The sequence below is a fragment of the Elephas maximus genome, chromosome 4 (genome assembly GCF_024166365.1).
Source record: "Elephas maximus indicus isolate mEleMax1 chromosome 4, mEleMax1 primary haplotype, whole genome shotgun sequence".
In the NCBI taxonomy this organism is placed as follows: domain Eukaryota; kingdom Metazoa; phylum Chordata; class Mammalia; order Proboscidea; family Elephantidae; genus Elephas; species Elephas maximus.
In genome coordinates this window covers 148,309,506-148,334,580 of record NC_064822.1, presented here as the reverse complement: position 1 = coordinate 148,334,580, position 25,075 = coordinate 148,309,506, and the positions used below count along the sequence as shown (strand labels likewise).

Sequence of the window (25,075 nt, the reverse complement as noted above, 5' to 3'; positions counted from 1 at the left end):
TTCACAAATGTATATTCATATTTTACACTTTGCCTTTGTGGAGATGGCTTTCTTCCACCTTTTTCCTTATTTAAATATCAATTGTTATTCTAGGTACAAATCAAGTGCATCGTGCACTTCAACCACATTAATTGCTTATTTCCAAACAACATTTTCCCATATTCAGAGAATTCAGTACCATAGTAAATGGACTTATATTTGGCAAGAACTTTAGATAAGTTAAAAGAAGAACTTGACTATGGGACTATTACAGAGGCAGTGCTGATGCTCAATCCCTGGCTAACTTTAAAATGGAGGACGTCCTGGAATGGTCAGAAGGAGGCAACTGGAAACCAATCCCAGTTATAGAGTGATGATTAAAAAATGGCCTTGAATAAATGAATGAATGATAAGAGCTACATTAGTTTATTTTCTCACTTTTTTTTTTTACCAACTAGGCTACATGTTTTAGTCCTTGGAAGAGTAAAAGGCAATGCAACACTGGATTTGGAGTAAGAAAAGCTGACTTCAAGTTCCTGCTAGTTTTTTTTGTGCCAATGACAAATTAGTTAAACTTCCTCAGTCTCATTTCTGTTAACTGTAAAAGAAAAATAATCATTATAAACAAGAAAAGATAATTAAAAAGTTTGTAAAGTTATAAATGTATAGCAATAAAATTATTACTACTGTAATCCATTACTTATTTCTGTATTTAATGGGGGAAATGAATTGAGAAAGCCACAGCCATTAATGAAATAAATTTTTTTTCCTAAATTTATGAGAAAATCTCTTGGCATATTCATTTTACAAATGGCAATGTTTGAATGAAAATGTGACTCCTTTCATCTCCCTTTAAGCCATAAGATGAATTAGAAAGCTAGTAAGCTGATCACTACCTTGGCCTATTGTAAGAGAATGATAAGACCTAACAGAAACGGGACAGAAAGTTTAGGCAAGTCTCTAGGAAAAAAAAAAAATCCTGCTTGAAATGGTTAAAAAAAAAAAAAATGGTTAGTTAGCTCAAAATACTCTGATCTTTTTCTGAATCTTTTAACACACAGAAAAGGAAGTTAATTCTACCTTGGGGTTGTTTTAAAATTAATAGCAACATAAAGCCTACTACAACAACAAACAGTGAAACCAAAGAAACTATTCTTTAAGCTTTTACTATACGCTAAGAAGTATACCACAAGCTTTACAATTTACATACATTTGCTTATTTATTCCTCATGAAAATCCTATGAGGTAAACATTCTTTTTCTTACTTTTCAGATAAGTAAACTCATTCATAGAGGTTAAATAATTTACCCAAGGTCACAACAGCTTACACAGACATGAGTTTATCTAATTTCAAAGAATACATATTATAATATTATAGCAGCATTGAAAGAGAAATATTTTTAAAAGTTCAAAAGCGCAAAGAGAGTTCTATAGCTGCAGCCAATAAACTACTCTCAAGATTTGGCTTGCAAAGCTAAAAGAAGTATGTTAGCTTTAATAAAGTGACAAGTTTTGAGGGAGAGAGAACTGGAGGAAACAGAGCTTTCAAAATACCAAAGCTGTAAGTGGTTGACCCAGGGCATTACGGAGGGCTAGGAACTAAGGATTTTGAAGTCAAAGGATTTCTATAGAATAATAGTCTATGCCAAGTTTTTTAGTCAAGCAATTATTAGAAGTAGGTTTCTTATGAGCTGAGCCAGTTAGCCCATGTTCCTAGATACTGGAGATTTTAATACCTTAGCTCAATTGATTCTTCATTTGTAGCTATGTATAAGGGTTGATTATAAAGAACATTTATTTAGTGCTTATTTTGTACCAAATGTTGTGCTAAATATTCTACATTTGATCCTCACAACAACTCTACAAGGTAGATACTTCTAGTATCATTCCCATTTTAAGAATGAAGCAACTGAGTCATGATTTGAATGCAGGCAAACTGATTTCAGAGCCCACACTCTTTATGACTATATTATGCCAATGCTATAGTAATTAAGTAACTACTTAGGCAAGTAGTGTTTTATTCGTAATAATTCTCCTATAAAAGCTATTTATCCAAAGTGGTTTATGGTATATTGCCATTTAGTAAAGAGGACTTAGAGATCAGTAGCCTTTGCATTACTGTTACTTACTAAAAACTAATTGGAATTACAGGGAGAATATCATTATTTCACTCTCTCAGAGAATGCTTTTAAGAATGAACTCTATATAACCTTGTATACTCTAAAACCTATGAATCAGTGTCATATACGCAGAAATAAAGCTTAGACATTTCAGGATAGCTGCTCATCTATTGAGGTCTTTATGTATTAACATTCGAAAGACATATTACAGACAAAGCTTTCCTATTCTGTAAAGTAACAGTGTTTTTGTTTTGTTTCATTTATTTTTACCTGCAATACTCCACAGTGATATTATATGAATTTGTAATAAATAATACATAAAATGAATAGCAGTATTTAATATTATGAGTGACAGGTTGATTCCTCCTGAAATAGAGGATATGTTTTGAAAATTTATTTAATTAACACATTATGCTAAAAAAAGAAAATTCATATTAGTTGAATAGTTTTATTTAGGCAAATGAATCTAAAACATTTCTTTTATAACTATATTGACTAGAGTAACATTTCAAAGATCAGATTATATAATCAAGTAAGGAAAACTCAAACACTCTGAAATCTTTGAAATCCTGGCAATATTTTTAAATTAGACACATTAAACATTTTATTTCAAAAGGCAAGTTAAATTTTACCAAAATGAACTTAAATACAATACTGGATTTAACTGACTGGAATCTAGTAATGCCAGATACCTGTATGAAAAGTGAATGTCAGAGAATCATTTCAAGGTTTCCATTATCTGAAGAACAACCTGAATGACTGAATTTTTCACAATCAACCAAATATTGGCTTTGTATGTATATAACTATATTATCAATGAATAATGAAGCTTTTTCAAGAATAACCTAGTACTTCTGATAAAGTTTAAGTTACTTTGAGGTTTAATATGCTTTGGGGGAAACGAATAATATGATATCAGATAAAATACATTTTATGTTAATATACTATAACATTTTAAAAGACTCTTCAAAATGTTTAGGGTACAAGTTAAATGAAGACTTTGAAAAAATAGGTTCCAACGTAATCGTTGTTAAAATCATGATATATTTATTTTTTGAAGAGAACTGTTTTCTCCTCAAATTAAAGGATAGATGTGTGTGATGGGTTTACAAATACAAAAAGTCATTATAACTAAACCTAACCAAACTGTCAACTACTCCATGGGGATAGTTTTGAAAAGCATGGCTTTGTGACAGTATAATATTATTATCTAAACTTCTGCTTTCTAAAAAAGTTTCCTTAAAAAATTAAGTTTAACTACTAACTACAATATCTATTAAATCAATGACAGAAAGCCAAAATACACTACTTTGATATATAAATCCGACTTTTTACCATTACCTTAAATATTTCTTTTAGAAATAAATGATAAAAGAATTCAATATGATCCACTGGGAGGAAAATAAATCACAGAATACAATTAAAAGAAAAACTGATGCTGTTAATTTTAGAAATAATTTAATTTGTTTATATCAAAAGAAGGCATTTAAAGAAAGAGAAAAAAATCCAAACGCACATTTTTGGGCAGTTTTGGTTGCAGGCATCCCAGCCCCATCTGTAAAAGAATGCTTATTTGCATTTAGGTCCCATCAATTCATTTGTGATTTCTAAATTAATTCTGAAGGAAACCACAACTTACTTGAAGATCCCGCTGAGTGTCTGGGTGCTTGATTTTTTTTTTCTCTATTCACAGACAAAGCACTTCCACTGGTCATGGAAGAAAGGTCTAAATCCCTGTCTTCTCTGCTTACAAGTCTTGCCTGGGAGCGATGGGAGAGAATGTATACAATCATGAAACAAAATATGGCATTTTCTGAATGCAGCTCACATTACCCCAAATAAACAAATAGGCTCTGTCAAACAACCTTCTTCAAAATGATACCACAATCCTTTATTGCTGCCCAGGCAGAACAAATGCACTATGTCAAAGCATTTTTTGCAAATAAGAGCCGATTTTAAAATTGAGATTTGCTATTTGATTCTGTACAACAAAAGAAAACATTTTAGTACAGTAATTGTGATGAAAATCAATCTTAAAGACAGCTGATGAAATTTTAAACATCTTAGCATCATTTATCTACCAGTATATAATTTAATTCTTAATTGAATGTTAGAAATGTCATATTGGATTATTTTATCAAATATTTATTTTATCACATATTTATATTTTATCACTTATAAGTATTATTCTGATCATTAAAACCTCCCGAAATGTCTTTTATCACATATTTGTACACTACAAAATCACAGAACAACACCTTCTCATCACAACCATTATAAATACAAAAATATTATACACTAAGTTTAATTTGGGGGTAATGGTAAATATATAGAAATTTCAAGACATATTATTTTAAGGACATAAAAATTAGATCATATATCTCATCTAAAACTGTCTTTAAAATTTATCACTCTCTTGGAATGACCTTTATTTGAAGAATCACTTCCTTCTTATAAAATATTATTTTACATAATGTCTAATACCTTTAAGTAAGAATTTATCAGGATTCAACCTAGAAGTAGGGAAAAATGTTATGATGGAAAGCAAAGCAGCCTCTAACTAGCTAGCACTTAACCTAAACCACATTATGCTTAAAAGCCTATGAGAAAATATAGTCATTAATGTTAAATGTGATAAAAATTTAAATACAGTGAAATAAAGCCATAAGACAACCACTGTGGTTAAAGGCTATCCCATACGATGTGGTATAAAAACTTATAGAACCAGAACCTAAAGATTATCCTTTAGCAAATTCAGACTCTCACCCCTCTTCTTCACATCCCCCTTCCCACCTTTTCCCACCCACACACACACATGAATTTCTCATTGTTAAGTAAGCAAGTGTCACTACTGCTGACTTCAAAACAGAAGCCATTTTATAAGTAAGTCACTTTTTGATGTACCTGGCTAAGTGATACAATTTCAGTGGCAAAAAATCTTAGTTGAAACTGTTTAAAATGAAATAAATATAAACTCGCTTCCAATTTACACTTGTGATTAATATGAAAAACTACGCATTCTTTCTATTTATTTCAACTAGTACACAAGAGTATGTGTCTAACGTTCCCATTAGAACAGCTTCATTAATACTAAGACTGAAAAATAATAATAGTAGTCAAGAATAATAGGAAAATGCCAAAGCAGTACCACCATTTTGGTGAGAAAAACATGTTAACCATATAGGAAACTCTCTTGGGGCCAAAGACACTTTAAATATAAGCCTTGAATTAAAAAAAAAAAAAAAATTGTCTTAAATTGATTACATACTTTCACTATACATATTTAGAAAGTAGAAATCTCACTGTCCCCCCAAAAAGATGATATCTATAGGTCAAGAAAACATTTGTGAACATATGTCTTCCCAATATCTCATTATCATCTAAGTCATTAACATTCAAAGATTTATTTCATTCAAGATAGGAAACAATGTCAGTAACTATTTAGGTCAGATTATAATAAGCAATCTATTACAGAAGTGAAATTTAACAAGAATATACAATTTCAAAATGGTGCCAGCTGGAAGCTTCCGTGCAAACCTAGAAACATAAATGGGTTAGTCATATGTCTGTCAGTATAGATGGCACAGTCACATATGTATAAATATTCAGATTCTATTTCTGAAAACACTGGCTTTTACGCTGAATATCATCCTTCCCCTCAGTGTTAACAAATAGAGAAAACATAAAGAAAAAAAATATTTTCTTCTATACCATGCAAAATGGATATACATAAAGCCTGAAGCAAACTGAAAACTTTAACACTTCTGCAAAAATTAATGTTTAATTCTTAACGGAGCCCTGGTGGCACAGTGGTTAAGGGCCATAGCTGCTATCCAAAAGGTCTGAAGTTGGAATCTACCGGCCACTCCTTGGAAACCTTTTGGGTCAGTTTACTCTGTCCTATAAGGTCTTATGAGTCAGAATCAACTATATGGCAACGCGTTTGGTTTTGTTTTTGGTATGGTTATAACACAATAAAGCCTTGAGTTAGTTTCAGATAAGACTTTCCTAATTAATATTCCAATTCCAAAATAATTGTTGACATTCAACCATTTCAGGAGGTAGCATATGATCAGGATATGATGGCACCGAAGCAAGAAGTCCAAGCTGCACTGAAGGCATTGGCCAAAACAAGGCTCCAGGAATTGACGGAATACCTACTGAGATGTTCCAATAAATGGATACAGCGCTGAAAGTCCTCACTTGTCTATGGCAAGAAATTTGGAGGACAGCTACCTGGCTAACTGACTGGAAGAGATCCCTATTTACGCCTATTCCAAAGAAAGGTGATCCAACTGAACGTGGAAATTATCAAACAATGTCATTAACAGTAAATGCAAGTTAAATTTTGCTGAAGATCATTCAAAAGTGGCTGCAGCAGTACATTGACAGACAGAAAACTGCCAGAAACTCAAGTTGAATTCAGAAGAGGACATGGAACCATGGACATCACTGCTGATGTCAAATGGATCCTGTCTGAAAGCAGAGAATACCAGAAAGATGTTTATCTGTATTTTATTTACTATGCAAAGGCATTTGACTGTGTGGATCATAAAAAATTTGGATACCATTGTGAAGAATGCGAATTCCAGAACACTTAATTTTGCTCATGAGGAACCTGTACATAGATCAAGAGGCATTCTTTCAAACAGAACAAGGGGATATACTGCATGATTTAAAGTCAGGAAAGGCATGCAACAGAGTTGTATCCTTTCACCACACTTATGTAATCTGTATGCTGAGTAAATATTCTAAGAAGCTGGACTATATGAAGAGGAATGGGCCCTAAGGATCGGAGGAAGGCTCATTAACAGCCTACATTATGCAGATGACACAACCTTGCTTGCTGAAAATGAAGAGGACTTGAAGCACTTACTTACTGATGAAGATCAAAGACCACAGCCTTCAGTATGGATTACACCACAACATAAAACAAAAGTCCTCACAACTGGACCAATAAACAATACCATGATAAATAGAGAAAAGATTGAAGTTGTCAAGGATTTCATTTGACTTGGATCCACAATCAGTGCCCACGGAAGCAGCAGTCAAGAAATCAAATGACTCATTAAATTAGGCAAATCTGCTGCAAAAGATCTCTTTAGAGTGTTAAAAAGCAAAGATGTCACCTTGAAGAATAAGGTGTACCTGACACAAGCCATGGTGTTTTCAATTGCCTCATACCCACGCAAATGCTAGACAATGAATAAGGAAGACCAAAGAAGAATCAAAGCCTTTGAATTATTGTGTTGGGGAAGAATATTGAATATACCATGGACCGCCAAAAGAAGGAACAAATCTGCCTTGAAACAAGTACAGCCAGAATGCTCCTTAGAAGCAAGGATGGCAAGACTACGTCTCACATACTTGGACATGTTATCAGGAGGGACCAGTCCCTGGAGAAGGACATCATGCTTCGTAAGGTAAACGGTCAGCATTAAAAATGAAGAGCCTCAACGAGATAGAGTGACACAGTAGCTGCAACAACGGGCTTAAGCATAATGATTGTGAGGATAGCCCAAGACTCAGCAGTGTTTGGTTCTGTAGTACATAGGGTCACTTTGAGTAGAAACGACTCAACAGGCCTTAACAACAACAACAATTAATATTGGACTCAACAGTAAATATTTATTAAATAGCAATTTTTCAAGGCTGTCCTAGGTCTCTGTTTTCTGAACAGATGTCCTTCACAGTCCCACCTACAAGGTTTATAATATTTTCCCCATAGTTTGACAATGAAATGAGGGTCTGAATTTGGGAGCAGAACTTTCCAAGGATCTGGGAACTTAATGAAAAATACACATTTTCTTTCATTTAATAAAGAACATGAAGTTCTTCTTTCCTTTCCCAAGGTTACTTTCTACATTATAATCTGCCTTTTTCATAAGGATTTTATTAAATATTTATTTAAAAAATTTGTATTTTGAGCAGTAAAAAAGATAGAAAATAGCATCCAGAATGATAAACATCTGTATACTTATTACCCAGATTTTTAAAAAGGGAAATAAAATGTTATAAAGATGAAGTCCCCTTACAAGCTAACCTTGCAGGTTTAGTACATATACATTGGAAGAAATTTAGATTATTGTAATCAAAATTAATGTAAGCGGCATCTTTTTTCCTACAGCTTTCTTTTTTCACTGTACATTATAACTGTGAGATCTAGATTTTGTTCATTGACTTTAACTGATTAAATAATATACAAACTATTGCATATACTATTGGCACAGTGGTTAAGAGCTTGGCTGCTAACCAAAAGGTCTGCTGTTCAAATCCACCAGCTGCTCCTTGGAAACCCTATGGGACAGTTCTGCTTTGTCATATAGGTTTGCTATTCGTAGGAATCTACTGGACAGCAACGAGTACAGGTATGAACATACTACATCACTGTTTGCACTATTTCTAGACATATGAGGAATTTTAAAATTTTTTAACTTCCTGTGCCTTGTTATTACATAACCTATGTCGGTGTGGAAGGCACTTTAAAATTTTTATAGAGATACGGTTTACATACAAAGAAATGCATAGACCTTAAACGTGCATTTCAATCATTTTTAAAATATTTTATTTTGAACTAATTTTTAAACTCTTATAGAAGTTGCAAAAAATGGTACCGAGAGTTTTCTGTGTTCTCTACGTGCACTTTGTGCCAGTGATAACATCTTACATAACCATAGTTGAAAGGAGACAGTCCTTTGGACAGCCCATATGGCTATAGTTTTTTTCCTAATCATCCCTTTCGTTGGTATTTTTAGGCTTCAGGAAGAAACTACCACACCTCCCCAAGGCTGATAAGTGGCAGAGTTAAAGTGATGAAATAATACACAGCACTCAGTTGTATAACTATAACCCCTCCTTAGGTTGTCAGCTGGGAAAAATCCACACTGTCTTCTTAGTTATCTGTTGTTGTTGTTAGGTGTCATCAAGTTGGTTCTGACTCATAGCAACCCTAGGTACAACCCTAGGTACAAACAGTGCCCAGTCCTGTGCCACCCACATGATTGTTTCTATGCTTGAGCCCACTGTTGCTGCTACTGTGTCAATCCATCTTATTGCAGGTCTCCCTCTTTTTTGTTGACCCTCTATTTCACCAACCATGATGTCCTTCTCCAGGGACTGATCCCTCCTGATAACACGTCCAAACTACGTGAGAGGTAGTCTCGCATCTTTGCTTCTAAAGAGCATTCTGGCTGTACTTCTTCCAAGATATATTTGTTCATTCTCTTGGCAGTTCATAGTATATTCAATATTCTTCATCAATACCATAATCTAAAGGCGTTAATTCTGCTTCCATCTTCCTTATTCATTGTCCAGTCTTTAAGGTCAGTGGTTCAAATCCACCAGCTGCTCCACTGGATGTTGCAGTCTGCTTCTGTAAATATTTACAGATTTGTAAACCCTGTTGGGCAGTTCTACTCTGCCTTACAGGGTCGCTGAGTGGAAATTGACTCAATGGCAGTGAATTTAGTATATGTCATCATGTAACTACTACCACAATCAGGATACGGAACGATTCCGTTGTTGCAAAGACTCTGTCTTGCTCACCCTTTCCAGTCACACCCTCTCCCCAGCCTAATTACTGGCAACCATTGATTAGTGCTCCATCACTATGTCAGTTTGAGAATGTTATGTAAATAGTATTATATGGCACATAGCCTTTTGAAATTGACTTTTTCACTCAAATAATGCTCTTGAGATCCATGGAAGTTTTTGTATATATCAATAGTTTGTTCCTATTTATTGCTTTTTATTGTATATCCAATTGTATGTATGTATCACCTCTGGTTTATCATTTCAGATGCTGAATGGGATGTGGGTTGTTTCCAGCTTTGGGTTATTAAAAATAAAACTTCTATGAGGTTTTTGTATGAACATAAGTTCATTTCTCTAGGAAAAATGCCTATAAGTAGGATTATTGGGTGATATAGTAAGTGTATATTTAATTTTACAAGAGACTGTCAAATTGTTTTCCAGAGTGGCTCTACCATTCCTCCCAGGATTTGTATGAGAGATCCAGTTGCTATACATCCTCACTAACCCTTGGTATTGGCAGTATTTTTTATTTTAATCACTCTCTTAGGTGTAGAGTAGTATCTCATCATGGCATTAATTTGCATTTCACTAGTGATCAATGATGTTTAATATATTTTCCTGTGCATATTTGCCATGTAAATTTTCCCTTTTTACTCTTTTTCTAATTAGCCTGTTCAGATCAATTATTTCTGACACAACTTTTGATATTGTTCCTTTGTGACCTCTTCCAGTAATCTGACCTCAGAAACAACTACTTTTCTGATTTTTTCATCATTGGATAGGCTAGTTTTCCCTGTTCTATAATTTAATATAAACAAAATCAGGAAGTATGTATTCTTTTTGTATCTGGCTTCTTTTACTTCCTGTATTTTTTTTATATTCATACACAGACCTGTGTGTATACAGAGCTCATTTCTTTCTTTTTAACAGGTATGCCATTATAAGAATATACCACAGTTTGTTTATTCATTCTTCTACTGATAAAATATTTAAGTTGTTTGCAGTTTTTGGCCTTTATGAATAAAGTTGCTATGTACATTTGTGTAAAAGTCTTGACGTGGAGATATATTTTCATTTCCTTGGGTAAGTACCTAGGAGTAGAATTAATAAGTAAAAGGGCAGAAATACATGTAACTTTACAAGCAACTACCTATTTTCCAAAGTGGTTGCAACATTATTGACTCCACCAACAATGTATGAGCGTTCCAGTTATTCCACATCTTTGCCCAAATTGTGTTGTCAGGCTTTTGAATTTTAACCACCCTAGGGGCTGTGACGTAACGCTGGATGTGCTCATTCATCTTTGAAAAGAAATCTGGAATACAACTACCTGATCAACCAACTGAAAGAGATACATACGTGTGCCTATTGCAAAGAAAGGTGATCCAACCAAGTGTAGAAATTATCAAACAATATCATTAGTATTACATGTGAGTAAAATAATACTGAAGATAATTTAAAAATGCTTGCAACAATATGTCAGCAGGGAACAGCCAGAAATTCAAGTTGGATTCAGAAGAAGACATGGAATGAGGGATATCATTGCTGAAGTCAGAACGATCTTGGCTGAAAAGAGAAAGATGTTTACTTGTGTTTTATTGACTATCCAAAAGCATTTGACTGTGTGGGTCATAATAAATTATGGATAACATTGTGAAGAATGGGAATTCCAGAACACTTAGTTGTGCTCATGAGGAACCTGTACCAACAGGCAGTTATTTGAACGGAACAATGGAATGCTGCATGGTTTAATATCAGGAAACATATGCATCATAGTTCTATCCTTTCACTATATTTATTCAGTCTGTATGCTGAGCAACCCCGACATGTCTGTCAGTTTGTCATACTGTGGGGGCTTATGTGTTGTTGTGATGCTTGAAGCTATGTCACTGGCAGGGTCATCCACAGCAGACAGGCTTCAGCTGAGTTTCCAGACTAAGACAGACTAGGAAGATGGACCTGGAGGTCTACTTCTGAAAGGAATTAGTCAGTGAAAATCTTATGAATAGTAGCAGAACATTATCTGATATAGAGCCAGAAGATGAGTCCCTCAGGTTGGAAGGTGCTCAAAAGATGACTGGGGAAGAGTAGACTCTCCAAAGTAGAGTCAATCTTAATGATGCAGATGGAGAGAAGCTTTTGGGACCTTCATTTGCTGGTGTGGCACAACTCAAAATGGGAAGAAAAGGTTGCAAACATCCACTAATATAGATGGAATGTATGAAGTATGAATCTAGGAAAATTGGAAATCAAAAATGAAATGGAATGCATAAACATAGAGATCATGAGCATTAATTAGTGAGCTGAAATGGACTGGTATTGGCCTTTTTGACTCAGACAATCATATGGTCTACTATGCCAGGAATGATAACTTGAAGAGGAATGGAGTTGCATTCACCATCAAAAAGAACATTTCAAGATCTATCCTGAAGTACAAGGCTGTCAAGGACGACCAGTTAATATGAGTGTTATTCAAATTCACATACCAATCACTAAGGCCAAACATGAGGAAACTGAAGATTTTTTACCAACTTCTGCAGTCTGAAATTGATTGAACATGCAATCAGGATGCATTGGTAATTACTGGTGATTGGAATCTGAAAGTTGGTAACAAAGAAGAAGGATTGGTAATTGGAAAATATGGCCTCAATGATAGAAATGATACTGGAGATCGCATGATAGAATTTTGCAAGACAAGGACTTCTTCATTGCAAATACCTTTTTTAAACAACATAAATGGAGACTATATACGTGGACCTCATTGGAGACTATATACGTGGACACAGGAATCAAATGAACTACATTTGTGGGAAGAGAAGATGGAAAAACTCAACATTATCAGTCAGAACTACACCAGGGGCTGACTGTGGTACAGAATATCAATTGCTCCTATGCAAGTTCACGTTGAAGCTGAAGAAAATTAGAACAAGTCCACGAGAACCAAAGTATGACCTTGAGTATATCCCACCTGAATTAAGAGACCATCTTAAGCATAGATTTGACACACCAAACACTGTAATGGATTGAATTGCAGCAGCAGAACCAGAGACCAGCGCCAGACAGTGCTGGAGCTGACCCACGGAGTGAAAGAGCTGAGTACCTGTGCACAGAAGGCTTCCTGGCTGGGGGGGGGGGTGCCTCTGGGTACTTATCGGTGGAGCTAGGCTTGCCAACCCATGGAGCAAGAGAGCTGAGTGCCTGTGTGCAGTTTTCCTGGCAGAGTAAGGTGGCTCCAGGCATTTATCAGTGGAGCTACTGAGTTTTGGAGCAATTGCCCCAGCAGGGCAGATGCAGGGTGGAGGCCTGAGGGCGGAGAGGCCAAGGAACAGAAGAGGTGAGCTTCCTCAGTCTCAAAAGGTATGGCCACAATCTCTGAGATTTCAAAGGGTGGGGCCATGACCTCTGGTGTTTCTAAGGGTGGATTTGCCACTCAGATGGACCAGGAGAATGCTTCGCCTAAAGCCAAGGGAGCAGAGTTGCCCTTGCAGTGGGCCTGGAAGGCAGACTTGAAGCCCAAAGCCTAAAGGCCTCCACTCAGAATCTGGAGAGTATGGCCAATACCTAGAGTCTGGAGGTCAGGGCCAATGTGTAAATGGTGTCGGAAAACACAGAATTATCTGCAAAGCTTTGAAGACTAACATGATGTGTTTTTCTGACTTGCTTTCCCTCCAATTTCTCCCATTTGTAATGGAGATGTCTAGCTTGTACCTACTCTGCCATTGTACTTTGAAAGCAGATGATTTGTATTCTAGATTTCACAGACGAAGAGGAAATTTTTGGATTTCGGACTTGAAGTCGATTTAAGGCTCTTGGCATGATATGATGGGGTGAATGTTTCTTATACGTAGCAAGGACATGAATTTTGGGGGGTCAAAGGATGGAGTGTAATGGATTGAATTGTGTCCCCCCAAAATATGTGTCAACTTGGTTAGGCTATGTGTGGTTGTCTTTCATTTTGTGATTTTCCCATGTGTTATAAATTATAAGGTTTTTTGGTTTTTTTTATAAATTATAATCTTTGCCTGTGGCTAAAGAGGATTAAGGTGGAATTTAACACCCTTGCTCAGGTCACATCCCTGAGCCAATGTAAAGGAAGTTTCCCTGGGGTATGGCCTGTACCACCTTTTATCTTACAAGAAATAAAAGGAAAGAGAAGCAAGCAGAGAGTTGGGGACCTCATACCACCGAGAAAGAAGCACTGTGAACAGAGTGCATCCTTTGGACCTTGTGTTTCTGCACAGAGAAGCTCCTAGTCCAGGGAAAGATTGATGACAAGGACCTTCCTCCAGAGCCAACAGAAAACGCCTGCTCCTGGAGCTGACGACCTGAATTTGGACTTCTGGCTTACCCAACTGTGAGTGAATAAACTTCTGTTTGTTGAAGCCATCCACTTACTGTATTTCTGTTATAGCAGCACTAGATGACCAAGACAAGCACTAATGATTGAAGATTAGACAAGTTGTGGAATGACATGACATAGTACATGATCAAAGCCAGAGATCATTAAAAAGGCAGGAAAGAAAGAAAAGACAAAAATAATTGTTAGAAGAGACTGTGAAACTTGCTCTTGAATGCTGAATAGCTAAAAGGAAAGGAAGAAATGATGAAGTAAAAGAGCTGAAAAGAAGATTTCAAAGGGCAGCTCGAGAAAATGAATTAAAGTATTATGATGACATGTGCATAGACCTGGAGTTAGAAAACAAAAAGGAAAGGTCACACTCAGCATTTCTCAAGCTGAAAGACCTGAAGAAAAAATTTAAGCTTCAAGTTGCAATATTGAAGGCTTCTATTGGGAAAACATTAAACGATGCAGGAGGTATCAAAAGAAGGTGAAAGGAATGCACACAGTCACTATACCAAAAGGAACTGGTCGACTTTCAACCATTTCAGGAAGAAGCATATGATCAGGAACTGATGGTTCTGAAGGAAGAAGTCCAAGCTGCACTGAAGGAATTGGAAAAAAAACAAGGCTCCAGGAACTGACAGAATACCGATTGAGATGTTTCAACAATGGGATGCGGTGCTGGAAGTGCTCATTCATCTATGCCATGAAATTTGGAAGAGAGCTACCTGGCCAACTGACTGGAAGAGATCTATATTTATCCTATTCCAAAGAAAGGTGACCCAACCAAATCAGGAAATTATCAAACAATATCATTAATATCTCAGGCAAGTAAAATTTTGCTAAAGATCATTCAAAAGTGGCTGCAGCAGTACATTGATAGGGAACTGCCAGAAATTCAAGCCTGTTTAGAAGAGGATATCATTGTTGTGTCAGATGGATTCTGGCTGAAAGCAGAGAATACCAGAAAGATGTTTACCTGTGTTTTATTGACTGTGAAAAGGCATTTGACTGTGTGGATCATAACAAATTATGGATAACATTGCAAAGAATGGGATGTTTCAGAACACTTAATTGTGCTCATTAGGAACTTGTACATAGATGCAGAGGCAGTTGCTAGAGCAGAACAAGGGTGTATACAGCGTGATTAAAGTCAGGAAAGGTATGTATCAGGGTTGTATCCTTTCACTATACTTATTCAATCTGTATGTTGACTAGATAATCCGAGAGGCTGGATTATATGAAGAAGAAGGGGGCTTCAGGATGGGAGGAAGACTCCTTAACAACCTGTGTTATGGAAATGACACAACCTTACTTGCTGAGAGTGAAGAGGACTTCAAACATTTACTGATGAAGATCAAAGACCACAGCCTTCAGTATAGATTACACCTCAACATAAAGAAAACAAAAATCCTCACAACTAGACCAATGAGCAACATCTTAATAAACTCAGAAAAGATTGAAATTGCCAAGTATTTCATTTTGCTTTGGTCCACAATCAACACCCATGAAATTAGAAACCAAAAAACACATTGCAATGGGCAAATCTGTGGCAAAAGGTCTCTTTAAAGTGTTAAAAAGCAAAAAGGTCACCTTGGAGACTAAAGTGTGCCTGACCCAAGCCATGGTGTTTTCAATTGTGTCATATACATGCGAAAGCTGAACAATGAACAAGGAACTGAAGAAGAATTGACACCTTTGAATTACGGTGTTGGTGAAGAATATTGAATATACCATGAACTGCCAAAAGAATGAACAAATCTGTCTTGGAAGAAGTACAACCAGAATGCTCCTTAGAAGCAAGGACTGCGAGACTACGTTTTACATACTTTGGACATGTTGTCAGGAGAGATCAGTCCCTGGGGAAGGACATCATGCTTGGTAAAGTAGAAGGTCAGCAAAAAGGAGGAAGGCCCTCAATGAGATGGATTGACAGAGTAGCTGCAACAATGAGCTCAAGCACAGGAAAGATTTTGAGGATGGGACAGGGTCGGGCAGTGTTTCGTTCTATTGTACACAGGGTCGCTATGAGTCGGAACCGTCTCGATGGCACCTAACAATTTAGCAACAATATCTGAGCAAATAATCCAAAAAGTTGGAATATATGAAAAAGAATGCAGCATTAGGATTGGAGGAAGACTTCTTAAGAATCTATGATATCCAGATGAAACAATCTTGCTTGCTGCAAGTGAAGAGGACTTCAAGCACTTGCTGATGAAGATCAAAGACTACAGCCTGCAGTGTGGATTACACCTCAACAAAAAGGAAACAAAAATTCTCACAACTGGACAGATAAGCAACGTCATGATAAATGGAGAAAAGATTGAAGTTGTCAAGGATTTCATTTTAGTTGGGTTCACACAATCAACGCTCATAGAAGCAGCAGTCAAGAAATCAAACGACATTGGGCAGATCTGCAAAAGACATCTTTAAAGTGTTAAAAAGTGAACTTATCACCTTGAGGACTAATATGCACCTGACCCAAGCCATAGAATTTTAAATCATCTTATAAGCACATGACAGCTGGACAATGAATAAGGAAGGCCAAAGCAGAATTGATGCCTTTGGATTATGGTGTTGGTAAATAATATTGAATATACTATGGACTGGCAGAAGAAGGAACAAATGTGTCTTGGAAGAAGTACAGCTAGAATGCTCCTTAGAAGTGAGGGTGGTGAGACTTCCTTTCAGGTTCTTTGGACATGTTATCAGGAAAGACCAGTTCCTAGAAAAGGACATCATGCTTGGTAAAGTGGAGGGTCAGTGAAAAAGAGGAAGATCCTCAACAAGATGAACTGACACAGTGGCTACAAAGATGGGCTCAAACACAGCAACAATTTTGAGGATGGCGAAGGACCAGGCAGTGTTTCGTTCTGTTGTACATAGAATCGCTATGAGTAGGAACCAACTCAACAGCTCTTAACAACAACAACAGGGGCTACGTAGCAGTATCCTGTTGTCATTTTCATCAGTATTAATATGCTTATTCCACCATCTGTCTGTTAGTTTGTGTTCCTTTAGTGGTGTGCATGCTGCTATGATTCTGGAAGCTATGTCACCAGTATTTCAAATATCACCCATGGTGGACAGGTTTCAGTGGAGCTTCCAGATGAAAACAGGCTAGGAAAAAAGGCCTGGACATCTGCTTTTGAAAATTAGCCAATGAAAACCTATGGATCAAAAATCAAATAGTGTCTAATGTAGCACTAGAAGATGAGCCCCCAGTTTTGGAAGACACTCAAAATACACTGTGGCCACAATAATGAACTCGGGCATACCAATGTTCGTGGAAATGGTGCAGTACTGAGCAATGTTTCATTGTGTTTTTCATGGGGTTGCCATGAGTTGGAGCCGACTCGAGGGCAACTAACAAGAACAGCAATATGCTCACAGAAAAGTCAAATTATCTTTGTAGGTTTCTTAAATCTATTGTTTTTTTTATAACTTGGGTTGTTTGTCTTTGTATTATTGAACATGGGAGTCCCTCATCAAGTGTATGTGTGCGGGTGCATGTTTATGTGGAGAGAAAGAAGAGGCGGTAGAATAAATATGAATAAATTTTTGAGTATTTGATTTGACTTTTCATTTTCTGATATCTAAGGGCAAACGATTTAAATTTGTTTAAGTGCAATTTACTTTTTTTCTTTCTTTTGTTTACGCTTTTAAAAGTACCCTTAGTTTGTTAAAGCCATCCAGTTGTAGTATTTCTGTTATTGCAGCACTAGATGACTAAGACATATTTCAAAAGATTTTTTTTAATTTTTAGCTTTTACATTTTAGGTTTATATTTGTCTTAGTTATCTGTTGTTGTTGTTAGGTGCTGTTGAGTCAGTTCTGACTCATAGCGACCCTATGCACAACAGAATGAAACATTGCCCAGTCCTGAGCCACCCTCACAATCGCTGCTATGCTTCAGCTCATTGTTGCAGCCACGGTGTCAATCCACCTCGTTGAGGGTCTTCCTGTTTTCCGCTGACCCTGTACTCTGCCAAGCATGATGTCCTTCTCCAGGGACTGATCCCTCCTGACAACATGTCCAAAGTATGTAAGATGCAGTCTCACCATCCTTGCTTCTAAGGAACATTCTGGTTGTACTTCTTCTAAGACAGATTTGTTCGTTCTTTTGGCAGTCCATGGCATATTCAATATTCCTGGCCAACACCACAATTCAAAGGCATCAATTCTTCTTCAGTCTTCCTTATTCATTGTCCAGCTTTCACATGCATATGATCCGATTGAAAATACCATGGCTTGGGTCAGGCGCACCTTAGTCTTCAAGGTGACATCTTTGCTCTTCAACACTTTAAAGAGGCCCTTTGCAGCAGACTTACCCAATGCAATGCATCTTTTGATTTCTTGACTGCTGCTTCCATGGCTGTTGATTGTGGATCCAAGTAAAATGAAATCCCTGACAACTTCAATCTTTTCTCTGTTTATTATGATGTTGTTCATTGGTCCACTTGTGAGGATTTTTGTTTTCTTTATGTTGAGGTGCGATCCATACTGAAGGCTGTGGTCTTTGATCTTCATTAATAAGTGCTTCAATTCCTCTTCACTTTCAGCAAGCAAGGCTGTGCCATCTGCAAAACACAGGTTGTTAATGAGTCTTCCTCTGATCCTGATGCCCTGTTCTTCTTCATACAGTCCAGCTTCTCGTATTATTTGCTCAGTGTACAGATTGAATAGGTATGGTGAAAGAATACAACCTGACGCACACCTTTCCTGACTTTAAACCAATCAGTATACCCTTGTTCTGTCCAAACAACTGCCTCTTGATCTATGTAAAGGTTCCTCATGAGCACAATTAAGTGTTCTGGAATTCCCATTCTTTGCAATGTTATCCATAATTTGTTATGATCCACACAGTCGAATGTCTTTGCATAGTCAATAAAATCTTTCTGGTATTCTCTGCTTTCAACCAGGATCCATCTGACATACATCCTCTTCTGAAACTGGCAGAATTTCTGGCAGTTCTCTGTTGATATACTGCTGCACCATTTTTGAATGATCTTCAGCAAAATTTTGCTTGCATACGACATTAATGATATTGTTCTATAATTTCCACATTTGGTTGGATCACCTTCCTTGGGAATAGGCATAAATATGGATCTCTTCCAGTCAGCTAGCCAGAAAGCTGTCTTCCATACTTCTTGGCATAGCTAGTTATCTAGTGCTGCTTTAACAAAGAGAATTTTGTTTTCTCATGGTCTAATAGGCTTGAAGTTGAAATTCAGGGCATCAGCTCCAGAGGAAGGTTTTCTCTCTCTGTCAGCTCTGGAGGAAGGTCCTTGTCTTCAATCTTCCCCTGGACTGGGAGCTTCTCCATGCAGGAACCCTGGGTCCAAAAGACAGGCGCTGCTCCCAACACTGCTTTCTTGGTGGTATGAGGTCCCCCTGTCTCCCTGCTTGCTTCTTTCTTTTATACCCAAAGAAATTGGCTCAAGACCACAAGCCAATCTTGTAGACTGAGTCCTGCCTCATTAACATAACTGACACCTATCCTCCTCATTAACATCATAGAGGGGGGATTTACAACACATAGGAAAATCATATCAGATGACAAAATGGTGGAGAATTATACAACACTGGGAATCATGCCCTAACCAAATTGATACACATATTTTTGGGGACACAATTCAATCCATGACAATATTCATGTTATATTAAGTTCTGTATAAGGAGAAAAGTAGGAGTCAATTTTTTTTTTTTTTTTAATTAAATGGCTAGATGTCCAGCACCATTTTTTGAAAAGGTTATTCCTTTTCTCCTTGAATTATTTGGCACCTTCATAGAAAATTAAACTTATAAGTTGGGTTATGTTTATGGACTCTATTATTTTCCATTGATTTATTATACTATATGCCAATAACACACAGTACACAGCTTTGATTACTTGGGCTTTGTAGCAAGTTTTGAAATTAGGTAGTATGAGTCTTCTGTTGTTTTACAAAATTGCATTGACTATTCTACGTTCTTTGAATCTCTTCATACATTATGAACTCAGTTTGTCCATTTCTGCTAAAAAGCATTCTGGAAATGCATTAAATCTACAGATCATTGGGTGAGCATTGTCATCTGACTACTTCAGTCTTCCAGCCCATGAATATGGTATCTCTCTTTAATTTTTTTTATGCAATATTTTGTAATTATCAGTGTAAGGGCCATGTACATCTTACATTAACATTTATCCCTAAATGTTTTTCATTCTTGACTCTTTGGTGGATGGATTTGTTTTTAATTTTTCTAAAGTTTGTTGCTAATATGTAGAAATAGATTTTTTATATTAATGTTTATCCTGCCACCCTAAGTAAATTCACTTATTTGTTCTAATACTTCTGGTGTATTTCTTAATATTTTTATGTACAAGATGATGTCACTTGCAAAATAACAGTTTTATGTCTTCCTTTCCAGTCAGATTTAGTTGTCTTGTTCCTGATGTTATGTAGAAAATATTTAGTATTTTACTGTTAAGTATACAGTTGAGGAAGTTTCCTCTAGTCTGAATTTTCTAAGAGTGTTTATCATGAATGAGTGTTGAATTCTGTGAAATACCTTTTCTGTATGTACTGAGATGATTAGCTATTGTATATATGCAGATCACATATCTGAATACATAAAAATGACTTTTCTTCTCTTTTGTTAATATGTTGAATTAAAATGATATTTTAACTGGATATATAACTCTGTTTTTTTTTTTTTTCCTTTTTGTGCTTTGAAGATGTTCCATTGCCTTCTAGCTTGCAGTGCTTATAATGTGCAGTTCATCATCATTCTTATCATTGGTCCAATGTACATGATGTATTTTTACTTTAGCTGCTTAAATCTTAAAAGAAATTTTGTTTTCAGCAATTTGATTATGATGTGCACAAATAAAATTTTGTGGCTGTGTGAATCTGTTCTTTTACATTTTTGACAAATTTGGAATATTTCTGGTAATTATTTTTCAACAAATTTTTTTTTCCTTCTTCAGTCCCTCTTCTAGAATCCAAGTACATATGTGCTAGACTGCCTGATACTGTCTCACAGGTCAGTCCAACTGTTTTTTAAATTCCAGTTCTTTTTGTGCTTCATTTGGGTACTTTCTATTGCTCTGTCTTCAAATTGACTTATCTTCTGCAAGGTCTAATCTTCTGTTAAGCCCAGTGGTTAATTTTTTCATTTAAAATACTTTCCAGTTCTAGATTTACTTTATTCTTCAGTTTTAGTTTTCACTTCTGTACTGAGATTTCCGTTTTTTTCCTTAACATTTAAAGCTCCGAGCATATTTGTAATAGTTTTTTAAAGTTCTTGCCTGCAAATTCCAACATTTCTATCATTACTCCATCTGTTTCTACTGATGATTTTTCTTTTGTTTATGAAGCATATTTTCCTGTTTTTTTTTGCATGCCTAGAAATTTTTTACTGTGTACCAGATATTGTGATGCTATTTGTCAAGTATCTGGATTTTGTTATCATCATTTAAACTATGTTGGTTTTTATTCTCTCTTCTCACCTCAGTGAAACTACAGTGCTCTCCCTGTGCTGCAATCCAGAAAGTGTCTTTAGACTGATAACTGGGGTGATTGTGAACTCATATTTTATGTTTCTTTTATCTCTGCATCGCAGGCCTATACTGTTTGAACATATGAAAACAGTTGTTTCATCTATTTTGTCCAATTTTATGGTAAAAAAATTTTTTTTTCCCATCAGAGAGATTAATCTGATATCAGTTACTCCATAATATCCTGAAGTGGAAGCAATTTAAATAAATTTATATATAAATTGGTACTAAGATTATGTTTATTAAATGTCTAATATTATATTTTGAGACCTATCTATGTATCTTTAGTTCATTTCTCCTATTGTTCTGTATTCCATAATATATAGTCAATCAATTTTTCTTATTCATTTCCCTAATGATAAGCACCCAGGTTGCCTCTAACTTTCTATAAGTAATACAATAATTAACATCTGAGTATATGTGCTCTGATGAACCTATGTGAGAATATCTGTGAGATTTATATATATATATATATATGTATGTATATAGGGATAGTTGTCCCTTGGTATCAGTTGGGGATTGGTTCCAGGACTCCCTGTGGATACTAAAATGAGGATGCTCAAGTCCCTTATATAAAATGGCATAATATTTGCATATAACTTACACACATTTTCCTGTATACTTTAAATCATCTATAGATAACTTATAGTACCTTATACAATGTATAAGCTATGTCAATAGTTGTTATACTGCATTGTTTAGGGAATAATGACAAGAAAAATAAGTCTGTACATGTTTAGTACAGACACAGTCATTGTTCGCCTAACTACACAGTACACATCAACAACAACATAACATTGTTTTCCCTGAATATTTTTGATCTCACTTAATTGAATCTGCGGATATGGAACCCATGGAAATGAAGGGCCGACTGTATGTATGCTTACCTTGGTTATCTCATGTTCCTATAACAGAAATACCACAAGTGGATGGGTTCAATAAACAGAAGTTTATTCTCTCACAGTCTAGGAGGCTAGGAGTCCAAATTCAAGCCGTCAGCTCCAGAGGAAGGCTTTCTCTGTCGGCTCCGGAGACATGGTCTTGTCATCAATCTTTCCCTGGACTAGGGGCTTCTCCATGCAGGAACACCAGGTCCAAAGAACTTGCTCTGTTCCTGACGCCACCTTCTTGGTGGTATGAGGTTCCCCCTCTCTGCTCACTTCTCTTTCCTTTTATCTCTTATAAGATAAAAGGTGATACAAGCCAAACCCCAGGGAAACTCCTTTTACATTGGATCAGATATGTGACATGAGTAAGGGTGTTACATCCCACCCTAATGCTCTTTTAGCATAACCCAACCTTGCCTCATTAACCACAGGCAGAAATTAGGGTTTACAACACATAGGAAAATTACATCTATCACAAAATGGAGAACAACCACACAATACTGTGAATCATGGCCTAACCAAGTTGACACATACTTTTGGGGGACACAATTCAATCCATAGCAATGCCAGAAGACTGGGCTTGAAGAGAAATAGGGTGTAAGAAGACCTAACATAAAGAAACACTGACAGGTTGCTTTCCAAAATGACTGTAGTGGGCTCCACTTTTATGAATTGTATGTAAGCATTTCCACATTGTTGACAGCACTTGGCATTAACCAGTTTTCTAATTTTTGCCATTGTGAGGAGTATAGTTTTGTAACTTCGTAGTTTTAATTTTCATTCCCTGATCACACAGCTGCATCTCTTCGTATGCATTTACCCATTTAAGCATCCATCTTTTGTGAGCTGCCTATTTATATTCATTTTGTAATGTCTATTGGATTTCCTGACTTCCTACTGTTCACTTGCAGGAATTCTTTTTATAATTTAGATATTAATCTGTTGTTGGTTTTAGACACTGAAAATAATTTGTCCATGTCTGTCAACCTTTTATAAAAAAATAATTCATAGGATGGAATATGTAACATAGTCAAGTTGATCTTTTTCTTTCCTTTCCCCATATAGCTTTGTACTACTTTTAAAGGAAGTCTTTCCTCACTGCTAAGCTGTAAAGATATTCTTCAATATTTTGTTTTACCTGTTTTACAGCTTTATCTTTCATACTTGGGCTTTTCAAATCTTCTGAATTCCATACACTATTGTATAGGATATATATGGTCTATGTATATCCTATGTATATGCTATGTATATCCTCAATATCAATTTACTCAATGCTATTTACTAAACAATCTAACCTTTTCCCACTGATTTGTGGTGACACATTTATGATACATAAAATTCCATCATATTCATAGGTCTATACCTGAACTCTATTCATTTCCATTTCCATTGGTCTATTTATCCATGGAAACCCTGGTGGTATAGTGGTTAAGAGTTTGGCTGCTAACCGAAAGGTTGGCAGTTTGAATCCACCAGGCATTCTTTGGAAACGCTATGGGGCAGTTCTATTCTGTCCTATAGGATTGCTATGATTTGGAATCGACTCGATGGCAATAGGTATGCCAACACCATAAAGTTTATTTTAGCTTTTCACAAAAGCTTGTATCTCGTGGCACAAGTTGCTCTTCTTTTTTCAAAGCTGAAGTATATTCTGGGATCATATATTCTTGGATTTTTATTCATCAATATATATTTTAAAATGAGAGTTTTCAGAACACTCAGGTGCAATTTTGGTTGTGATTACTTTGAATTTATAGATTTATTTGTGGACAATTGACATATTTTATATGTTGTTTACCCATGAATAGTAAACTTAATGGGTGTGTGGATTTTTGTGGATATTACCATATGCCAAAACATGAAAAATCAAACCTATTGCCACTGAGTTGATTCCAACTCATAGTGACCCTGTAGGACAGAGTAGAACTGCCCCGTAGGGTTTCCAAGGAGCAGGTGGTGGATCTGAACTGCCGACCTTTTGGTTAGCAACCATAGCTCTTAACCACTATGCAACCAGGGTTTCCTATCATATGCCATATCATCTTTATCAATTGAGTCAGATTCCTCCAGCAGCTGAAAAAGTTCAAACCTGGTGGCTATCAGCTGATTCTGTATCTGGAAATTGTCCTTAGCTGCAGAGAACTGCCTTACCCAAATCACACCTTTTTCTGAGGCGATGAAGGGGCATCAAAGCTTGGCTCCATTGCCTCCAGTTAGGACAGCTCAAAAGGGCCATGCCACCTCCAGAGCTCACTTCCTCTCCTGAAACACCATTGAAATTCACCTTTTCCCTTTCTCAAGCCTGCTTCTTTCATCCTTCACAGGAGTTGTTCTTGAAAGTCCTTCCCAATTAACCTCCTGCACTCAAATCTCAGAAACTCAGAGTATATTTCCTGGGGAACCTGATCCAAGAGTCTGCTTTCTGTAGAAAAATTCTGGGGTTCTAAATAATAACTTTAATTTAATTAAAAACTTTGGAAGTAAAAAAACATAAGGAAAGTGATATTTCATTTTTGTTTTTCTAATTCCTGTATCTATCACTCAATATGTTTTTCTGTTGTTTGGAAGACAGAGATTAAGTTATTATTAGCTTTCTCAAAATCCAACATTTGAATATTTGATTATGTCTTATTTTTCCCTCACTCTTGAAGGTTTTCTTGAAGGTTAGTGAAGA

At 36.1% G+C, this 25,075-nt stretch overlaps 1 protein-coding gene across 6 annotated transcripts in view; it reads right to left on the bottom strand.

Annotated features, from left to right (window-relative positions):
- The window catches only part of LRRIQ1 (leucine rich repeats and IQ motif containing 1), a 241,319-nt gene that overhangs the window by 22,274 nt on the left and 193,970 nt on the right, over nucleotides 1-25,075 (bottom strand). For 5 of the 6 annotated variants that reach the window (XM_049883982.1, XM_049883981.1, XM_049883984.1 and 2 more), the window contains one exon: nucleotides 3,739-3,859. In XM_049883982.1, the coding sequence (XP_049739939.1) occupies nucleotides 3,739-3,859 (121 nt within the window). Of the gene's footprint in view, nucleotides 1-3,545; nucleotides 3,860-25,075 lie in introns of those variants that run through there. The other variant, XM_049883985.1, reaches the window with a different exon arrangement.